The sequence below is a fragment of the Chelonia mydas genome, chromosome 25 (genome assembly GCF_015237465.2).
Source record: "Chelonia mydas isolate rCheMyd1 chromosome 25, rCheMyd1.pri.v2, whole genome shotgun sequence".
Taxonomy (NCBI): Eukaryota; Metazoa; Chordata; order Testudines; family Cheloniidae; genus Chelonia; species Chelonia mydas.
In genome coordinates this window covers 1436051-1455864 of record NC_057858.1, presented here as the reverse complement: position 1 = coordinate 1455864, position 19814 = coordinate 1436051, and the positions used below count along the sequence as shown (strand labels likewise).

Below are 19814 nucleotides of genomic sequence, written 5' to 3'. Positions count from 1 at the left end.
AATATTTAATCTAATACTTTTAAAAAATGTCTTAACAATAGCTAAAGCCCAGAACATTTTAATGGAGTTTTAGAAGTCATTCCATGGTTATAATTAGGATAGTTTTGCCCTACCTATAAAATTGTCTCATCTTGGAGTGAAACTCCACCAGTCATGCAAGAACTGCCAGGTAGCCATGCCCATACCAAATTCTGGAAGAAGCCCTATGCAGACAATGTGTTTAGTATCCAAACTCTGGCCCTACAAGAGCCTGATTGGAGCAACAGCCCCAAGAAATGCTTGGAAAGATGAACAAATACAAAGAACAGGTAAACAGAAGGAATGATGCCAGACCATCCAACTGAAATTCCAGGATGAAGGACAGAGTGGCATGAAGAGAAGTGTACACATCTATGGAAGAGCATTAATGCAAACAGCAAGATCAGTCATCCAACTCTGAGGGAAGGTCTTCCATGCCCTCTGTACGATTTCTATCAGCTGAGATGAGTACCCAAGGTTCTGAAGGATCATCCTTGTCAGTCTCCAAACAGTCAAAAGAGTGTTACAGGAGCAAAGGCAAACAACTGTGCTTGATCAATAGGAAAAGGAATCCACCTTCCAAAACCCAGGAACCTCTGTGTTTGGGGAAGAATGGAGGTAGCTGAATATTGTTAAATGAAGCAAACAGATCCACTTGTGGGTAGACCCACATAAAAAAAGGTCTGTAGCATCACTGATTTGTTCTATTGATGTTCTCACTTGTCAATCCCTTTGAGTATGCAGGTTGCCTTGAACATAGGTGGATATGAATTAAAAATGGGCTCATTTTTGGAGATTATATAAACTGCAAAGATTCTGTTTTCACATTCAATCAGAATGGCTGGTGAGTAGAGGTAATGAAGAAAACCCTGTGCCCTCCAGACCTATTGTCCTTAGTTCCATGAAATTTAGATTCTTAGCTTCTTTGAACTAGAACCCTTGACACAGTCTGTGACCCAAGTGCACGCTCCATCCTTTGAAACCTTGTAATTCTGGTGACAGAATTATCCTGGAAACAGATTACTCTAATAGCAAATTGCCCTTTAATAGGGATTTCTTATGCAACACCACTGGAGTGATGTCTGGACCTGGAGAGAAAATACATTAAGGATCCCAGGGAGTCTTTCCAACTATCTCAGACAAAACGAAGGCCAGAAGAATTCTTATATGTAGTGCTACTCATTGTAGTTTGCCTGCTATAGAGACTGATCAGGATAAATTGGTTCAGCAGGCACGACCTGACAGTTTCCTTTATCTTACTTGCCTTCTGTGTCTGATGAGAAATGTATCATGCCTCTGGTGTGAAAATAGGCCCCTACATTAACAAGGTTTTGAGAAGGAATAGGGAAGTTCATGAAGCCAGAATCACGGAAAACAGACAAAAGCAAATGGAAACATAGATGTGCCATCTGAAAGGTATCTGCATTACTTGGTCATCCAAATAATGAAATCCTTGAATGCCCTCTGTCTTAGGGATGGGTATGATGATAGTTATGATTTTTGTACACTCCCTGAGGGATAAGAGGCCAAAAAGTACAACTGCAATGCTGGAAGTGGTTGGTCCAGGTAGAAATGGAAGCATGTGGTAGGCTGGATGACTGGGCACACCAAGGCATGCACACTTCTAAGCCACCAAGCAGAAGAAATCATTGATTTATCTTATTAGAATGGAGAGTGTAAAGAGTGCAGGATTCAGGATGGAAACAGAGGGACTGAGAGAAAGCAGGTCTGGTACGGGTCAGAACTAGCCATCCGGTTAGTTATCAAAAAGTAATGTGAACACATGCCTCAATTTCTCTCCACCTGGGGAGTCAGATTGGAGTCGTTACGAACAGTGACAAAAAAGGACTTTGAGAACAGTCTCTCGCCAGATATAAAGTGGCCCCTAGACCTGGAGGACTGAAAGGGAGACTTGTAGCTTTATCTGTCTCGCATTATCCCCGGAGGAATTAAATGAATGTACCTCTTCCTGATTTGCTCCTGCCTAGGTGAATGGTAGTTTGCTCAGGTGAATGGCCTCATTGAGAGATTAAGGGTTCCCCCCAAAATTGCTAAAGGAAACTTGGACCAGATGGGTTCTAGAAACAGTGTCTGCATCCCCAAGTGTGAAACCAGGACGTTGTGCCTCAGTCTTACTGTGCAGAGGTGTATGGGAAGGAAAAAATCGTTAATGTTGTACGAAGCAGCCAACAAAGGAGAGCCATGTCAAAGTATTCGAGGATAGTGCAAAGAGTTGCCATTACTCTGTTTTAAGAGCAAGGTTTGGCAAGCTCACAACAGTGAAGCTTTTGATGTGGCTGCATGGGCCAATGCAGTTTTAATGATTTAATACCACAAAGGCATCAATCTCATTTTAAAGACTGGTCTGTGCAACTATCTACCATGCCCTTTACAGCAGCAGCCCTGCTCCCACTAAAATGTTTCTTAATGAGTCATGAGATGAAGGGAACTACAAGGAAGGTTCTTGGATCTTTAAAAAATGCACTCTCCTGGAGGAGTCTAGGGCTGGTAAAAGAGTTGATGGGACACAGTGAGAGGACTTTATTTAAATAAGAACCTCAGATCTAACATGGAGATATGCGTAAAGTAACCCTGATACAGCTGCTGAACCCCCCAAAACTAGTATCTCGCCACAGGATACAGGAAAAGAAGGACTCACTGGAAGGAAACATGAGTGATGGAGAGGAAACACTGGAAATAGCAGCCTGCCCAAGGAGGAGCTCATAGAGGGCCCACTGTCTACCTTTTACCTGGTGGCAGCTGCTGGTTTTGGAGGACATTATCCTACAACTGTCTGATGCTGACTGTGCTTCTCAAAGGTTTGGGGCATGGAATAAATGGGAATGGCAAAAATGGAAAGATAGCACACATTAGGCAGCAGAAAGCACTTTAATATACTGCACTAGAGCCAAGGCAGCTCACTCAACATTGCTAGAGCTCTTGGAAAAGAGCTCTGCTCTTGCTGGGCTCTCCTGAAGCCAGCAGAGAGAGGCTGTGTACAACCACAAACAGCCAATCATTAGGGCAGTAAATGACCGGCTGCTGACAGCAAATAGTGCATGCTGCAGATTAAAGGAAAGGCCAACAGCTGACGGAAGAATGAGTAAAGAACCAAACAATGAAGTATAGGAAGGGAGAGCACAGAATTCCAGCGCCAGCACAGGATTGAAGGCCCTGATGTTGAAAAAAGAGAAATCATAGTTGTGATGTAAGATAGGATCTTAAACAGCCAATGTTTGGGCACCATACAAACAAAAACAATTCTGCATGGGACTGCCTCCAGAATCTGAAATGACTACTCATTAGCTCTTTGGGATTGGCACAGGTTCACTCAAAAGATAATTGCTGACAAGTTGTCCCAATTTCTGCATTTCCTCTGAACTCTGGTGACAAAACACAGATAATATTCTTGCAATAGTTTGTCAGGTGAAGTCCCTACTCATGCTCACTAACTATGTACCTACATACCTTACATAGCACATTTTTAATAAAAGAAATATTGTTCAGTCTGTCTACAAAGCAACATGTGTGTGTTTAACTCAGTGTCTGGCACATACTTTCTATGCGACACATTTATTGTAATGCTTTTGTTTTCACACAAATATTTTCTCCTACTGATCTGTCAAAAGGACAGATTAATGGATTTTAATTTTAATGAAGACCTGTAGTACTTTAAAGCAATACTCTTAATATTGGACACTTTGTGCAATACTTGGCAAAAAAAATAATATAAAATAAAAAACAAAACAAAATTCGAGCAAAACAAAATCAAATTTAATGATCTTAAATGCAAAAGTAAAAACAAACAAACAAAAAACACAAAAAAGCAAAAGAAAATTAACAAACAGAACAACTCAAAGTTTCAAGGCAGTCTGCAGAAAACTTGGGGGATTAATCTTTAAATCTACAAATCAGTTTTTTGTTAATATCTAACTTGCAAGTAGTAAGTACTTTTCTGCTGAGTGTTCAATAAGTAAAGCTAGTTGTCAAAACAAAATCCTATTAAAATAGAAAAATCTAGCACTCGTTAGAAGGGATGCGAGAAATACAATGCTCAAATGTTTATAACTGTTTTTACAAAATGGAACTACCCTTAGGAATTCAAACTATAATGATCTTTGAAACTGAATAATTATCTTGCTGCATTACAATGTACCAGTAAGTAGTGCATCATGCATTAAATATTTGGACAGAAGAAATTCAGTTTGATAAAGTAAAAAACATATTCACACTGTTTTTGGAGTTTCGTTTTGACTCTGAAATCTTCCGAGTTTCTCTGAAACTCTTTGGTCCATTCCTATGAAAAACTGGGCTTAAAATTTTTTGTAAAACCTTTTGATTTGACAACTTGGCCACTGTTCAGTGCGCAACTTACCTCATCAATGGTGTTAAAAGTTATGCTGGCATGCTACTACTTACAAGACCTGCATGTTATGAAGTCTAATCCTCAACTAGATGTAGCAATGAAAATCACTTTAAAAAGCAATGTACTGCCAACATCAGTATTTCTCAACCTTTTTTACCAGGCTATTGGGGACTGAGGGGAGGACCATACTAACAGCGTCCACTTGATAGTTTAAAATAAAAAAAATAAAAAAAAAAACTTCCAGTTTTTGCAGACAACGTTCAATAGAACAAATGTTAGTCTCATAAGTGAAAGCATGCTCCAATTTTACCACCATCCAGAGGGTCTAGTTAATGTAATCTACTTAAGATTTTATGGTTTTTTTAATATATATTTTTAATGAAATAACTTAAGGAACTTAAAATTGGTCTAACATTGTGGGATTTCAAACATTTGAACATGTCAGTTGCATCCCAGAGTATAAAAACCTTTTTCACTTCTCATTTAGACTAAGACAAACACTTGTGAAAATTGGCGCAAAATGAGTTTTACACTAACAAAAATGTTTTAACTTCTGTCACTCAATTATCTATTCCATACAAAAAGCACGAGCAAGTTATTTGTGGGACTTGTTGGTTTTGAAGGAAACCTGTAAGATTTTGTCCCCCAGGCGGTAGCCATTAAGACTTGCTATGGCCATTGCAGCTTCTTCATAGTTTGTCATGGTCACAAAACCAAAACCTTTGCACTTGTTGGTGTTGAAATCTCGAATAACTTTCACATTGGTAACCGCACCAAAGGGGCCAAACATCTGCCAGAGGATTCCCTCATCAGCATCTTGACCAAGGTTGTAGATGAAGATACACCAGCCAGAAGATGCGTTTCCTGGAACATTTACACCAGAAAGCCCACTCATGTGATCTACACCCATAGGAGAGAACCTAGCAAATAAAAAGCACAATATTTCATGTAAAAGTTCAATACAATCAAGCAAATTAACTTGAAAGGGAAGCAACTGAATATTTTCTATATAAGCATCAAAACTTCTAGTCAGAGTAAAATGTTTCACCTTCCCCATTTATCATAGGACAATCAAACTGGCAGCTGATGAGAGAAGAGTTAAATTCAGCAATGTGTCTACATTAATGGGTAACTGCATAAGAACAGATAGGCAATGAAAGAGTTGCCTGGTGATGTGACAATCAAACAGGATATACAAGGCTGGTTTAGATACTCACATACACTATTAGGGATGACTTAGAGCAGCAATATGGAACTACTCAGTGCTTAAAAATAGGCCAAGAATCCCTCCCATACGCCCCAACCAGCCTTAAATCAACTTATCTTTGTCTACAAGGGGCTTGTGCCCAATTCCCTCCTAGAGCTGATCCTGCCTTTACAGCAGTGTCTTGGGGTCTCGCCAGACAAAGGGGTTTCTGTGGCAGCAGACACAGCTTGAACCCTTCTCCACCATAACGCAGCAGCGAAACACTCCTGCTTCCAACTGGCTGCTAGCCTGACGACAGGCAGACACCTCATAGTCCCTACCACAGTAGGCAGGGAACTACTAGAGTTTCCCTAGAAAGTGCACGTTAGCTGGAATAACCCCCAATTCCTAGGTACACCGTTAATGTCACTTCCAGTGTATTCTGATTTAATTTTGGTAACACATTTGCATAACTGATTATGTTTAATTCCAGTAACAAATCATTTCTAATTTATTAAATAGCCACTTCTGTTTTTAAATATTGATTGTAAAGTTTCTTCTGCCAAATATAAATTATCCATGAATGTATAATTTAAAAATAGTACTTCTTTTTTAAAATGTAAATCCAATGGGGTTGAGTCTACTTTCATTTACACCCATTTTACACGAGTAAAACTCCAGTGACTTCCCTGGAGTGGACTCCTGATTTACACACATATGAGAAGAGAACCAGACCCAATATGCCTGTCCTTCCTCACCCCCAATATACATTTCTCCCCTTCTTTCTCTCCCCCAGAATCCGGTCTTGACTCCTCCTGCACAATGAGCCAGAGGTGTCTCAGAATTTCTGAACCTTTGCTCTTTTCTGTTTTGCTTTTTTCTTATTTTTTTCTTTCCCTCCCCAACCAACGTCCCACACCTGTAGCTATTTCATCCCCCACTTCTATTCTGACGACCTAGGAAATTAAATCAATAAAATTATTTTAATGAAGCATTAGGGTTGCACAGTTAAGCACTCAAAAAATCAGCAAGTGTCAAAGTTAAGGCCAAAGGCACAATTTTAACGGTGATCCCATGCACTTATATATTTAACAATCTAAATTTGTGGTTCCATGTGACTCCAGAACTACTGTGTAGTATTATGCTATAGCTGAGAAAGTTGTTAGCCTACTAAAAGCACACTGAAGCATGCAAGGCTTCTGTACATTGGTAGTCCACACATTAAGTGCTCAAAACAAACTTTCTGATATACAAAAATTGCACTTCTTGTACAATTCTTTACTGAGCAGATCCAAGTGATCTGATGACTAACATCTTATATCCCATCAAGCAGTTCTCACTTTAAAAAAATAAAATAGTTTTTGTTTTCTTGTGTGTGTTACGTTTCTGGTTCTTCGAATGAAAACCTTGAGCTTTCATTTGTTTATCCAAGTCTTACTTGGAAGGAGAAGCCTATTTTCCTATAAATCATTCTTTGAAGATACACAATCTTGGGTTCCTGCAGTCAGTGCTTTATTGCACCTCTTGCTGTCAAACTCAGATGCCTCCAGCCCTCACCCAGCATTCTAACCGTTGGTTATGGTCATGGCAACAAGTGAAAATACTCTAAAGAGGAGAAAAACCAACTTCCAGTGGTGAACAGGGTGGATAGGCTAATGTGTATATACAATAATACCCAGCTCAACAGATTCCTCACTCTTGAGACTAAAAAGCTACAGGGATGTTCCTAAAGGAAACTACCAAGAGAACTGCAACAAGCATTTTCTGTAAACAAACATGGACAACACGTTTAAAATTAAGAAAAAGCAGAGTGGGATACGATGCACCCAAAACCACAAGAGAGTATAAACAGACACATTGCCAAACAAAGGCTATGCAGTGTTGTTGTAGCCGTGTTGGTCCCAGGATATTATAGAAACAACGTAGGGAAGGGAATATCTTTTACTGGAACAACTTCTGCTGGTGAAAGAGAGAAGCTTTCGAGCATACAGTGACCTGCTACGCTCACAGCTTTAATATTCTGTGGCCAAGACTTCCACCAGTGTACAAACAAGTATTTCTTTTTATCAGCGTTAAATTTGCTGGCTTCTAATTTTCCTGGTTGCTCTCTTGTTCTAGTATTATGAGGCAGGATAAATATTAAAGCTTCACTTACCTTCTCTATACCATTCACTATTTTACATACCTCTGTCATGTCCTCTCAGTCTCGTTTCTAAACTAGAGATCTAATCTTTTCAACACCAACATCCTTTCATACTTGCAAACATTTTACTTGTCCTTCCCTAGATCCTCCTATTCTAGTTGCATCCTTTTTGGGATGACATGACCAGAACTGTATATAGCATTCAATGTGAGAGTGTTCCCTCAGTTTACATAATGATGATACGATGGTTTCAAAATCACTCTACTCTTTTATCATAATTTAATGACTAGTTTGTTTTGACCTCATCTGCACACTGAGCAGAGGGTTTTATTGAGATGTCTCCAACGTCCAGATCTTTTCTTCTGAGTAGTTACAATTAGATTCTAGCCATGGATAGGGAGGACAGTCCATCCTTTACCAGATGGGTGTTGACAAAACCTTCATGTTGCAGGCTTTCCAGCCTGAAACAGTGAACAATGGGTCAGAGAGCAGTACCAAGTGAAATAAGAGCATTCAGTAACAATGTGCTATTGCTTTGCCTAGACCAGCAGTTCTCAAACTATGGGGCGGGCCTCCCAAGGGAGGCACGAGCTGTGTGCTTTTTCTGATTTTTGTAGAGCTCTCGGTCGGCCCCAGGGTGGCTGGGGTTTATGCAGAAGGGCTGTATGCTCCTGGGAGGTGGGGAAATGGGACAGCAAAGGGGCTAATGGGGCTCTCCTTTCCCCCGCCCCACTCAGTCCCTCACCAGGAAGTAGCCCAGGCTATGGCTCTCTCCTCCTGCCCCCAATCCCTCACCTGAAGGTGGTGGGGCTCCAGCTGAGAGCCTAGGGTGGCAGCAGCAGCCGCGCAGAAGTAAGGGTGACAATGGGGCACTAAGTCTGCTGTGCAAAGTGATATTGACGAATATCACTTTTCACATTGCCAGCCTTACTTTTGTGCTGATGCTGGCATGGCGCTGCCTTCAGAGCTGGGTGCCCGGCCAGCAGCCGCTGCTCTCCGCTCTGCCTTCAGAGCTGGGTTGCGGTATTTGTACTTGTGGGGGAGGGGAGGGGCCTAAACGACTACAGACAAAGAAGGGGAGGGGAGCTGATCAAGTAAGTTTGAGAACCATTGGCCTAGACAGACCAAGTTCTGTTGAAGTGAAGCTCTTCTCTGTGGGCTCTCCATTCCACGCAAGATGCATCCACAGTAAAAAATAGTTACTAACCTCGCATAACTGTTGTTCTTCGAGATGTGTTGCTCATGTTCATTCCAATGTAGGTGTGCACTCCCCAAGCACTGCTGCCAGAAAGTTTTTCCCTCGGTGATATCTGTTGGGTCAGCTCTAGTGCCCCCTCATAGCACCAGTATATAGGACCCCGCAACCCCTTCAGTTCCTTCTTGCTGGCCAACTCCAACAGAGGGGAAGGTGGGGTGATTTTGGAATGGACATGAGAAACATCTCGAAGAATAACAGTTACAGGAGATTAGTAACTGTTTTTTCTTTGAGTGCTTGCTGACATTCATTCCAATGTAGGTGACTCCCAAGCAGTTGTGCAGGTGGAGGGATCAGAGTTGGTTGGCACGCTGATTGTAGCACCGCTCAGCCAAAGCCTGCACCATCTCTAGGTTGCTAGATGATGATGTAGTGTGATGCAAACGCATGGACTGACCACCACGTCGCTGCTCTACAGATAATCGGAACCTGCATCAAACACAGTAGATGATGCCTGAGTTCTTGAAGAATGGGCTGTCAACTGAGGAGTTGGGACCTTCACCAGGTCATAGCATGTGCGGATACAGGAAGTGATCCACGATGATATTCTCTGGGCCAAGACCGGACGCCCTTTCATTCTGTCCGCGATGGCTACAAACAGCTGTGTGGACTTCCGAAAGGGTTTAGTCCTTTCTATGAAAAACGCTTGTGCACATCTCACATCCAGTGAGTGGAGTCTCTGTTCATCCCTGTTTGCATGTGGGTTAGAATAAAAGACTGGCAGAAAAATATCCTGCTTACTATGAAATTATGAGACAACCTTTTGCAGAAAGGACGGGTATGGCCACAATTGTATCTTGTCCTTGAAGACGATGTAGGGTGGCTCAGAGGTAAGAGCTCGGATCTCTGAAACCCTTCTGGTAGAAGTAATGGAGACTAGGAAGGCCACCTTTCAAGACAGATAAAGCAGAGAACACATTGCCAGCAGTTCAAATGGGGGTCCTGTTAGCCTTGCCAGCACCAAATTGAGGTCCCAATGAGGTAACGGCTGGCATACCTGTGGGTATAGCCATTCCAGCCACTTAAGGAAATGGCCACAGACTGAGTTTGAGAAGACTGACTGCTGTTCACCCATGGGCGAAAGGCTGAGATTGCAGCTAGATGGACCCATATGGATGACACCATTAGGCCATGCAGCTTTAGGTGGAGATGTTCCAGAATGAAGGGCGGTGATGACTTGGTAGGTGAAACACCCTTTTGTGCTGACCAGATAGAGAAATCTCTTCCACTTTGCCAGATAAGTGGCTCTATTAGATGGCTTTCTGCTCCCTAAAAGCACCTAGCAAACAGGCCCGGAGGAAGCCAGTTCTGCTGAGTTCAGCCATGGAGCTTCCATGCCGTGAGGTGAAGAGATTTGAGGTTCAGATACATAGATGTCCATGATCTTGAGAGATCAAATCTGGAAACAGTGACAAGCTGATTGGTGTATCCACCGAGAAATCTAGGAGTGCGCTGAGCTAGTGTTGAAGCAGCTAGGCTATCAGGATCAGATGTGTCTTGTCGCTTCTGGCCTTTAACAGGACCCGGTGTATGAGAGGGATGGAAGGGAATGCGTAAAAGAGCTGATCCAAGGGATGAGAAAGGCATCTGCGAGCAAGCCTGGGCTTAGGCCTAGGAAGGAGCAGAACTGAAGACACTTCCTGTTGTACTTAGTTGTGTACAGGTCTAACTGGGGAGTTCCCCACGTCTGGAAAACAGTGTTCATGACGTCTGGGAGAATTGACCACTCGTGATGGTTGGAAAAGGATCTGCTCAGATGATCCGCTAACTCATTCTGCGACCGTGAGAGGTATGAGGCTTCGAGGTGGATCGAATAGGCTATACAGAATTCCCACAGCCTCCTGGTATAAGGGCGAAGAGTGCACTCCGCCCTGCTTGTTTATATAAAACTTTGCTGTTGTGTTGTCTTTGAGGAACACCACGCAGTTGCCCTACAGGTGGGACTGGAAAGCCTGGCAGGCTAGGCGCGCCACCCCCAGTTCCCTCATATTGATGAGCAACGAGAGTTCTTCTGGTGACCAGAGGCCTTGAGTTCTGAGTGTTCCCAAGTGAGCCCCGCATCCCACTAGGAATACCTTTGTGATGAGACACACTGACAGTGGGGATCTCGAGAATGGAATTCCCGCACATACCATCCCTGGGACCAGTCAGCAAATGAGGGAGGAAATCACTGACAGGGAAAGCGAGAACATCTTGTCCAGATGGTGTCGACCTGGTATGTATACCAATGTTAGCCAAGATTAGATCATAGAATATCATGGTTGGAAGGGACCTCAGAAGGTCATCTAGTCCAACCCCCTGCTCAAAGCAGGACCAATCCCCAGTTTTTGCCCCAGATCCCTAAATGGTCCCCTCAAGGATTGAACTCACAACCCTGGGTTTAGCAGGCCAACGCTCAAACCACTGAGCTATCCCTCCCACCAATAAGAAGAGACCTCCAGATACTTTCCCAACACAACACATGACTGTTTATCACTCACCTTTCTTTTACAGCTTGTTTTCAATCCATGTGACTGAGCTCACATCCAGGCCAACTTGATTCCATTATGTAAGTAAGATTTCATAGAATCACAGAATATCAGGGTTGGAAGGGAGATCTAGTCCAACCCCCTGCTCAAAGCAGGACCAATCCCCAATTTTTGCCCTAGATCCCTAAATGGCCCCCTCAAAGACTGAACTCACAACCCTGGGTTTAGCAGGCCAATGCTCAAAACACTGAGCTGGAGAGGTCTGAGTCGCAGTCTTGCGTGTTGTACTACGTAGGTGCACGATGCCTTATGCCCCAAGAGCTTTAAGCAGTTTCTTACAGTGGTGATGGAGTGACCTCTCAGACTCTGAGTGTCCCTATAGCTCTGAACCTGTTTTCCTGGAGAAAAGCTCTGGCCTGGATCAAGTCGAGGACTGCCCCTATGAATTCTATCCTTGGAACCAGAGAAAAGGTGGATTTTTGCATTTTTAATCAACAGTCCCAGGTCCTGGAAAGTTGACTTTACATTTGCCTGCACCTGGTCCTTCGTCCGACCTCTGATCAGCCAGTCGTCTAGGCAAGGAAAGACCTGAACCCCTTGTCTCCTCAGAAAGGCTGCAACGACTGTCAAGCACTTCGTGAACACACAAGGAGCTGCTGACAGGCCGAAGAGAAGTACTGTAAATTGGTAGTGTTTGTAGTTTACAACAAACCATAGGTACCTTCTGTAGCCCCCAAAAATTGCAATATGGAAATATGTATCCTTCAAAGGGAAAATTCACAAGCTAAAACAAAAGATAACCTAACGTGCCTTGCCTTGTTTACTTACACTTTTTGTAAAATCAGAGACTCGTTTCAGGATTGTTTGGAGGAGATGGATTTCCCTGACCTGGTGTCTCTCTGCCTCCTGAGAGAGCACACAGAAACACAAACAAAAACCTTCCCCCACAGATTTGAAAGTATCTTCTCCGCTTATTGGTCCTTTTGGTCAGGTGCCAACCAGGTTATCTGAGCTTCTTAGCCCTTTACAGGTAAAGGAGAGATTTTATGCTACCCTTAGCTGTATGTGTATGACAGGCGGGTGTATGCAGTCCTAGGGATTTAAGGATGACTATAGAGTCCTTTAAGCTACGCAGTTTCAAGTCTGTTTGCTTTGAAAAGAGCAATTTGCCTTCAAACTGAAGGTCCTCAATTATCTGCTGTACCTCATAGGGCAACCCAAAGACTGAAGCCACGAGCTTTGCCTCTTGATCACTGCAGAAGCCATGGAGCAGGTTGCAGAGTCAGTGCTTCCTAGAGGGATGCCTTGACCGCTAATTTCCCCTCCTCCACTCAAGCTCAGAACTCACCCCTGGAACCCTGCGGCAAGAGCTCCCTGAATTTTGCCATTACACTGCAGGAGTTGCAGTCAGAGCAGCCCAGGAGCGCCTGAGGGCTGGCGATCCTGAGCTGGAGATCTCCTCTGGTGTAGATCATTCTGCCAAAAAGGTCAATTTTTTTGGCATCTTTAACCTTGTGAGTTGGCCCTTGCTGTCCCTGTCTCTCCCTTTCATTCACTGCTGAAACAATCAGTGAGCCCGCTGTGTGTGTGTGGGGGGGGGGGAGGGGGGGGGAAGAGCGGAGAGGTGGGGGGGTGTGGTATGGTATGGTGTGGTCTGACCAAAATTCATACCCCTTGTCTTCATCCTCTTAGCAGTAGGTTGGCGGGATCCAGGAGTCTGCCATAGAGCATTTACAGGCTCCATGATGGCACTGTTCGATGGCAGGGCACCACCCATGACGGCCCTGAGGCTGCTAAAATATCCACTAGGGCGTGGGAGGATTCAAAACTCCTCTGCCTGGATACCCATCTGAGGATGGGTTTGAGCACCCATCCTCAGGAGGCTCCTGGTGCACCCTGTAATCATCTTGGGTGGACGCCATAGCTCCACCTCATCTAGAAAGCAGCAGCAGCCTGCACTGGCCCCTGTACTTCTCCCTCTGCCCCAGATGGGTCCCGTGGGGGAGAGTCCTGTAGTTCAGTACGGGCTCAGCACCAGGGACTGATCCCCGTTCTGATGGGGATGGCGGGGAAGCTCTTGACTCATTCACCAGAGCTACCTTCTGGACTGGGGGCCCTGGATTGGCTGGAAAGCCCAGGGATTCCAGAATGGGCACTGCAGTGGCATTTTCCACTGTACCAGCGGCCAGGCTATTGGCAGCATGCCCTGATTCATGTCAGCGGTAGGGTGCTGCTGTTCGGAGTGGTGTCTGCTCCCGCACAAGGCATAGGACTCCACTTCTGAATTGGATTCCGAGGAGTCATTTCTCAGCGACCGGGATGGAGCAGAACCAACTGGTGCTGAAGAACAGTGCCAGGAGGGAGGGAGGGATATCAGCTCTGCGCTATCATGACTGGCTTGCCCTTCAACAGTCCTTGTTTCTAGTGCTATTACTGAATGGCCGGTGATGGCAGCACCAGGACGGATAGTAAGTCACTTGCTGCCACAAATGCCCCCGGCCTTGATGGTAGTGCCAGGGCTGTTGAACCCCAATGGCCTCCCTTGGCAGGGAATCCAATGGTATCGGATTCAGCGGCTCCCTTCCCGGGGCCAGAGTCAATGGTACCGTTTACCCTGCTAGCGTCTCTGAGGAGCCCAGCACAGGTCGCACTGTCAACATCTCTATGGCCCATAGACCTTGCAGTTCGAGAACACCCCAGTCTCTCTCTGCTTTTTCCTTGGCATCAGCGATATGAAGCAGTGGCAAGAGTCCCGTGCTGGAGTTGACTTCCTCGGCGCCGGTGATGCGTTTGTGCCGGGAGTCCCGGGCCATCCGTGCGGAGTCCTTCCTTGGTGCCAGGGAGGTGGAACAGCACTGTGCTTCCCTCAGAGACACCAGAGTACGTTTCACCGAAGTTTGAATGCTTGATGCTGAGTCCCCATGACTTGGCTCCAAAGGGGGACTGAGCGCTGCCTCCATGAGGAGGAACTTAAGCCCTGTCCTTTTCTGTTCTGGGTCTGAAACTCCTGCACGTGGGTGTCTCCCAGACACACAAGGCAGCTAGCATACGGATCACTAACTGGCACTGGTTTGTGGCACGATGCACATAGTTTGAACCCTTGGGACCAAGGCATATCCCGGTGCTCAGGGAAGGGCTAGCCCTGCTAAGCTGGGTTCGCTGACTACACTACGAAACGAACTGAACTGAACTCTGAAGCGTAACTATTGACAATTTCACAGAACCAGTTCACTCAGAGCCGGTATTAGCAGAAGTTCCAGTGACCATCATGGGCGGGCAGAAGGAACTGAAGCGCTGGTGAGGCCCGATATACTGGCGCGACTCCAGGGGCCAGAGAGCTGACTCGATGGAGATCCCTGAGGAAAAACACTTTCTGGCGCCAGCATTTGGGATGAGCACACACCTACATTGGAATGGACATAAGCAAGCACTCAGATAAGAACTACACATTTGTTTAGACGAATTTGGAAGCTCTGACCAGATTTATATTGTCCCTAGAATGGTATCAAGGACAGATACCCTCCAGGCCTATGTGGCTTCCCACTGAGGTTGCGAAAACCAGTGTGTATGAATACTAATGCAGCCCTCAGTCCCAGCATTTATAACAGTTCCAGCCGATACTTGCTGGCTAAGGAAAACTGTTACACTTACAAGGTCATGCATCCCATGTTGGGACAGGAAAGATCCAACTCTAGAACTCAAGTGAAAGAGAAACAGATTCTTGGATCCCTTTCATAATGTTTTTTGATCAGATAATTGTCAATGCAAAAAACAAACATGCACTCTCATCCTTATAACATTTTGGGCCCAACCAAACACCTACTGAAGTCAATGGAAGTTCTTTTATTGACTTTAACAGACATTGCATCAAGCACCATGAATGTACTCTGCATCAAAGGCAGCTTGTATACTCAGAACTAGTACCATTATTCTCCTAGAATAACTTTGATACAAATCTAGTGGTTGAGATGTAGCCCCTTTGTGCAACTACATATCCCTAAGACTTTTCAACATACTCTATAGCCATTAAATTAACATGTCTACAATTAACCTGAATCAATAACTAAAGCTAATACTTCTGCAATTGAGGAACTACAGAACTTTACTGGCAATGTTGTTGTAGAAAATACTGATATCAGTGGATCTTAAGAGCTTAACAGAAATGCCAGCACCAGCCCCTGTGAAAGCTGCTGCTTATCAGACTGCCAGGATTAAAAATGAAGCAACAGGATGGCCAGCTAGTCAATAATTCTATTAGTTCCTGCTCTCTTTTTCTTTAGGTCCTTTTCCATTTTTGTTCTTCTTCTGTCTCTGTCCTAGAATTCTGGTAATGCTGGAAAGTGCTTTGAATGAAAGAAAATTTACCCTAATTAAACGGAGAATGCAAATACAATTAGAAAAGGAGTACTTGGGGCACCTTAGACTAGACTAACAAATTTATTTGAGCATAAGCTTTTGTGAGCTACAGCTCATTTCATCGGATGCATGTAGTGGAAAATACAGTGGGAAGATTTGAATATACACAGAGAACAAGAAACAATGGGTGTTACCATACAGACTGTAACAAGAGTGATCAGGTAAGGTGAGCTATTACCAGCAGGAGAGCCGGGGGGGGGGGGGGGGGGGGAGAGGAGGGGGAGGGAGGGAACCTTTTGTAGTGATAATCAAATCAGCGGCACCGCTATGGGTACCCACATGGCCCCACAGTATGCCAACATTTTTATGGCTGACTTAGAACAACGCTTCCTCAGCTCTCGTCCCCTACTGCCCCTACTCTACTTGCACTACATTGATGACATCATCATCTGGACCCATGGAAAAGAAGCCATGATTCCACCATGATTTCAACAATTTCCATCCCACCATCAACCTCAGCCTGGACCAGTCCACACAAGAGATCCACTTCCTGGACACTACGATGCTAATAAGCGATGGTCACATAAACACCACCCTATACCAGAAACCTACTGACCGCTATGCTTACCTACATGCCTCCAGCTTTCATCCAGACCACACCACACGATCCATTGTCTACAGCCAAGCTCTAAGATACAACCGCATTTGCTCCAACCCCTCAGACAGAGACAGAGACAAACACCTACAAGATCTCTATCAAGCACTCTTACAACTACAGTACTCACCTGCTGAAGTGAAGAAACAGATTGACAGAGCCAGAAGAGTACCCAGAAGTTACCTACTACGGGACAGGCCCAACAAAGAAAATAACAGAACGCCACTAGCCGTCACCTTCAGCCCCCAACTAAAACCTCTCCAACGCATCATCAAGGATCTACAACCTATCCTGAAGGACGACCCATCATTCTCACAGATATTGGGAGACAGGCCAGTCCTTGCTTACAGACAGCCCCCCAACCTGAAGCAAATACTTACCAGCAATCACACACCACACAACAGAACCACTAACCCAGGAACCTATCCTTGCAACAAAGCCCATTGCCAACTGTGTCCACATATCTATTCAGGGGTCACCATCATAGGGCCTAATCACATCAGCCACACTATCAGAGGCTCGTTCACCTGCACATTTACCAATGTGATATATGCCATCATGTACCAGCAATGCCCCTCTGCCATGTACACTGGCCAAACTGGACAGTCTCTACGTAAAAGAATAAATGGACACAGATCAGACGTCAAGAATTATAACATTCAAAAACCAGTCAGAGAACACTTCAATCTCTTTGGTCACTTGATTACAGACCTAAAAGTGGCAATTCTTCAACAAAAAACTTCAAAAACAGACTCCAACGAGAGACTGCTGAATTGGAATTAATTCGCAAACTGGATACAATTAACTTAGGCTTAAATAAAGACTGGGAGTGGATGTGTCATTACACAAAGTAAAACTATTTCCCCATGTTTATTTCCCTCCACCCCTACTGTTCCTCACACGTTCTTGTCAACTGCTGGAAATGGCCCACCTTGATCATCACTACAGAAGCCCCCCCATCTGCTGGTAATAGCTCACCTTACCTTATCACTCTTGTTATAGTGTGTATGATAACACCCATTGTTTCATGTTCTCTGTGAATATAAAATCTCCCCACTGTATTTTCCACTACATGCATCTGATGAAGTGAGCTGTAGCTCACAAAAGCTTATGCTCAAATAAATTTGTTAGTCTAGTCTAAGGTGCCACAAGTACTCCTTTTCTTTTTGCGGATACAGACTAACATGGCTGCTACTCTGAAACCTGCAAATACAACTGTAAACCTGTTTCTTACCAAATGTTTTAACAAAGCAAGCAGTGTTTGTTTGTTTTTTAATTACTCTATGATCCAAATTTTTATCTATTAAATGCAGACAATTAACACAAGAGTGGCTTGTGTCTCAGATGTCACGTGAATAGAATTTTTTATCTCCAATACATTTCCTCTATAATAATGCTGAATCTCCATCTGACGACATAATGAAAAAGACAGTCATGAACACCTTCAAGCATCACTTATGAAGGCAGATGCTCTTACTGTCATACTGGTGACATCAAAGGACGCTCGTATGTAAGATCCAGCTACTCTTTGCTATAGCCCCTTCCTGCAGCCCTGCTCTTGAGGTGAGGATGGAAAGAACAGTTACTGACATCTAGAGGCAGAGATATGTTCTATGTACCTGCCTTTGACAAAGATGGAGCGCTGGAAGGAAGCGAAAATACCTCCTTTACTTCTGTTCCTAGAAGGAGATATCTTCCACTGTTGTTCACAGTGTTGGCCCCAGAACATTAAAGAGACAAGTTGAGTGAGCTAATATTTTTTTAGTGGACCAATTTCTGTTTGGGAAAGTAAAAAAACTTGCAAAGCTCTTGTTCAGGTCCTGTGTAAGCTCAAAATTGTGTCTTTTACCAACAGAAGTTAGTCCACTAAAGGATATTACCTCACCCACCCTGTCTCTAGAATAAGATAGAATTGTCCAGATACCATATTTGTAATGCGAGCCATCTTTAGGTATCTCAGTTTGAGTCTTAAAAAGCCTCTAACAATAAAGGGGGTGGATTTAACCTCGGATCCTCTTATGGGCTTTGTTACCTCTCTGCTTCACAGTGAAGATACACTGGTCTCAAAAGATTCCTTCACATCCCTTAGCCGAAGTTAGTCCTAATTGTTTTCATCCAATCCTTCAAATAGGTGCCCCATGTTATGATGTCAATTCAAGAGGTGGAAGCACTGAAGCTTCTGGGGCATATGTCCACATTATCATCACCAAAACCATGACATGCCATTAATTATTAAGACCAGTTCCAAGTGCAGTGCAGAGGAGTGCAGGAGCTTTGAGAACATGGATGACTCCAACTACTATTTGCGTCAAGACATTGCTTCATTACACTGGACTGACACAAAAACTTTAGTCCTGGACATAAGAGAAGAGGACTAAACTGAGAACAGCCTAAACACACAAATGTTGTTCAACCTTTAAGTAACACAACCTTTAAATAACACAATTATAATTCAAATTAGAAACTCTTTAGGGCAGGGATCATTCTTTTATTAAGTATTTGTACCGTGCCTAGCACAGTGCTATTCTGGTCCATGACTGGGGCTCATAGGTGCTACCACAATACAACTAACTAATAAAAATTGTTTAATAGTTCTAAGTTCAATGTCCTTGAGGGAAGGATCACACCAAAAACTAGTACAGTAACACTACATTTGAGGAGGGAAAGAAGGGAAATGTACTAAAAAAAAAAGATCCTTAAAGAAACCCGCAAAAAAATTAAGGTTCTTAGACTCAACATAAAGGATACTTAATCACCTCTCAAGCAAAGGTAATAAAATAAAATGATAAAATAGTTTCTTTCCCAGAAGTAACTAAGGAAGATGCTTCTACAATTAAGCATTTTTAAATCAGCAGGTGCAGATAACTTGCATTTAAGAGTTTTAAAAGACTAGACAACCGATGTTAATTTTTAATAAAAATGTTGTAAAACTGGAGAAACTTCAGGACTGTCAATATTTTTAAAACAGAAAACAGGATGACTGATAATTATGGGCCAATTAACCTGACAATGATTCCCAGCAAAATAATGAAATGACTTATTAAGGATTCTAACATTAAAGAATTAGAAGATCTAAGTATAACTAACACCAGTCAATATGGTTTCATGAGAAACTATGTTGTCAGACAGACATGATATAGTTCTTTGACAAGATTACAAGTCTTGTTAAAATATCAGCCTGCCAAGGTGTGATACAATGACAACAGAAGTTGGTCCATTACCCTGGGACCAATACGGCTACAACAACACTTCATACACTTTCTCACTATGTACTACTTTGTGGAACTAGAAACTTTACTTGATTAGTTGCAACACAGTTTTCCATATAGGTTATTACTTTGATCATACTCTACTTGAGCAATTTTTA

General features: G+C 43.6%; 1 protein-coding gene across 2 annotated transcripts in view; it reads right to left on the bottom strand.

The window, feature by feature from the left end:
- Nucleotides 1-3770: 3770 nt before the first annotated feature.
- The window catches only part of ELAVL1 (ELAV like RNA binding protein 1), a 107311-nt gene continuing 91267 nt past the window's right edge, over nt 3771-19814 (bottom strand). For both annotated transcript variants that reach the window (XM_037885482.2, XM_043535855.1), the window contains one exon: nt 3771-5304. In XM_037885482.2, coding sequence (XP_037741410.1) covers nt 4980-5304 — 325 coding nt within the window. In that variant the 3' untranslated portion in view covers nt 3771-4979. The remainder of the gene's footprint in view (nt 5305-19814) is intronic.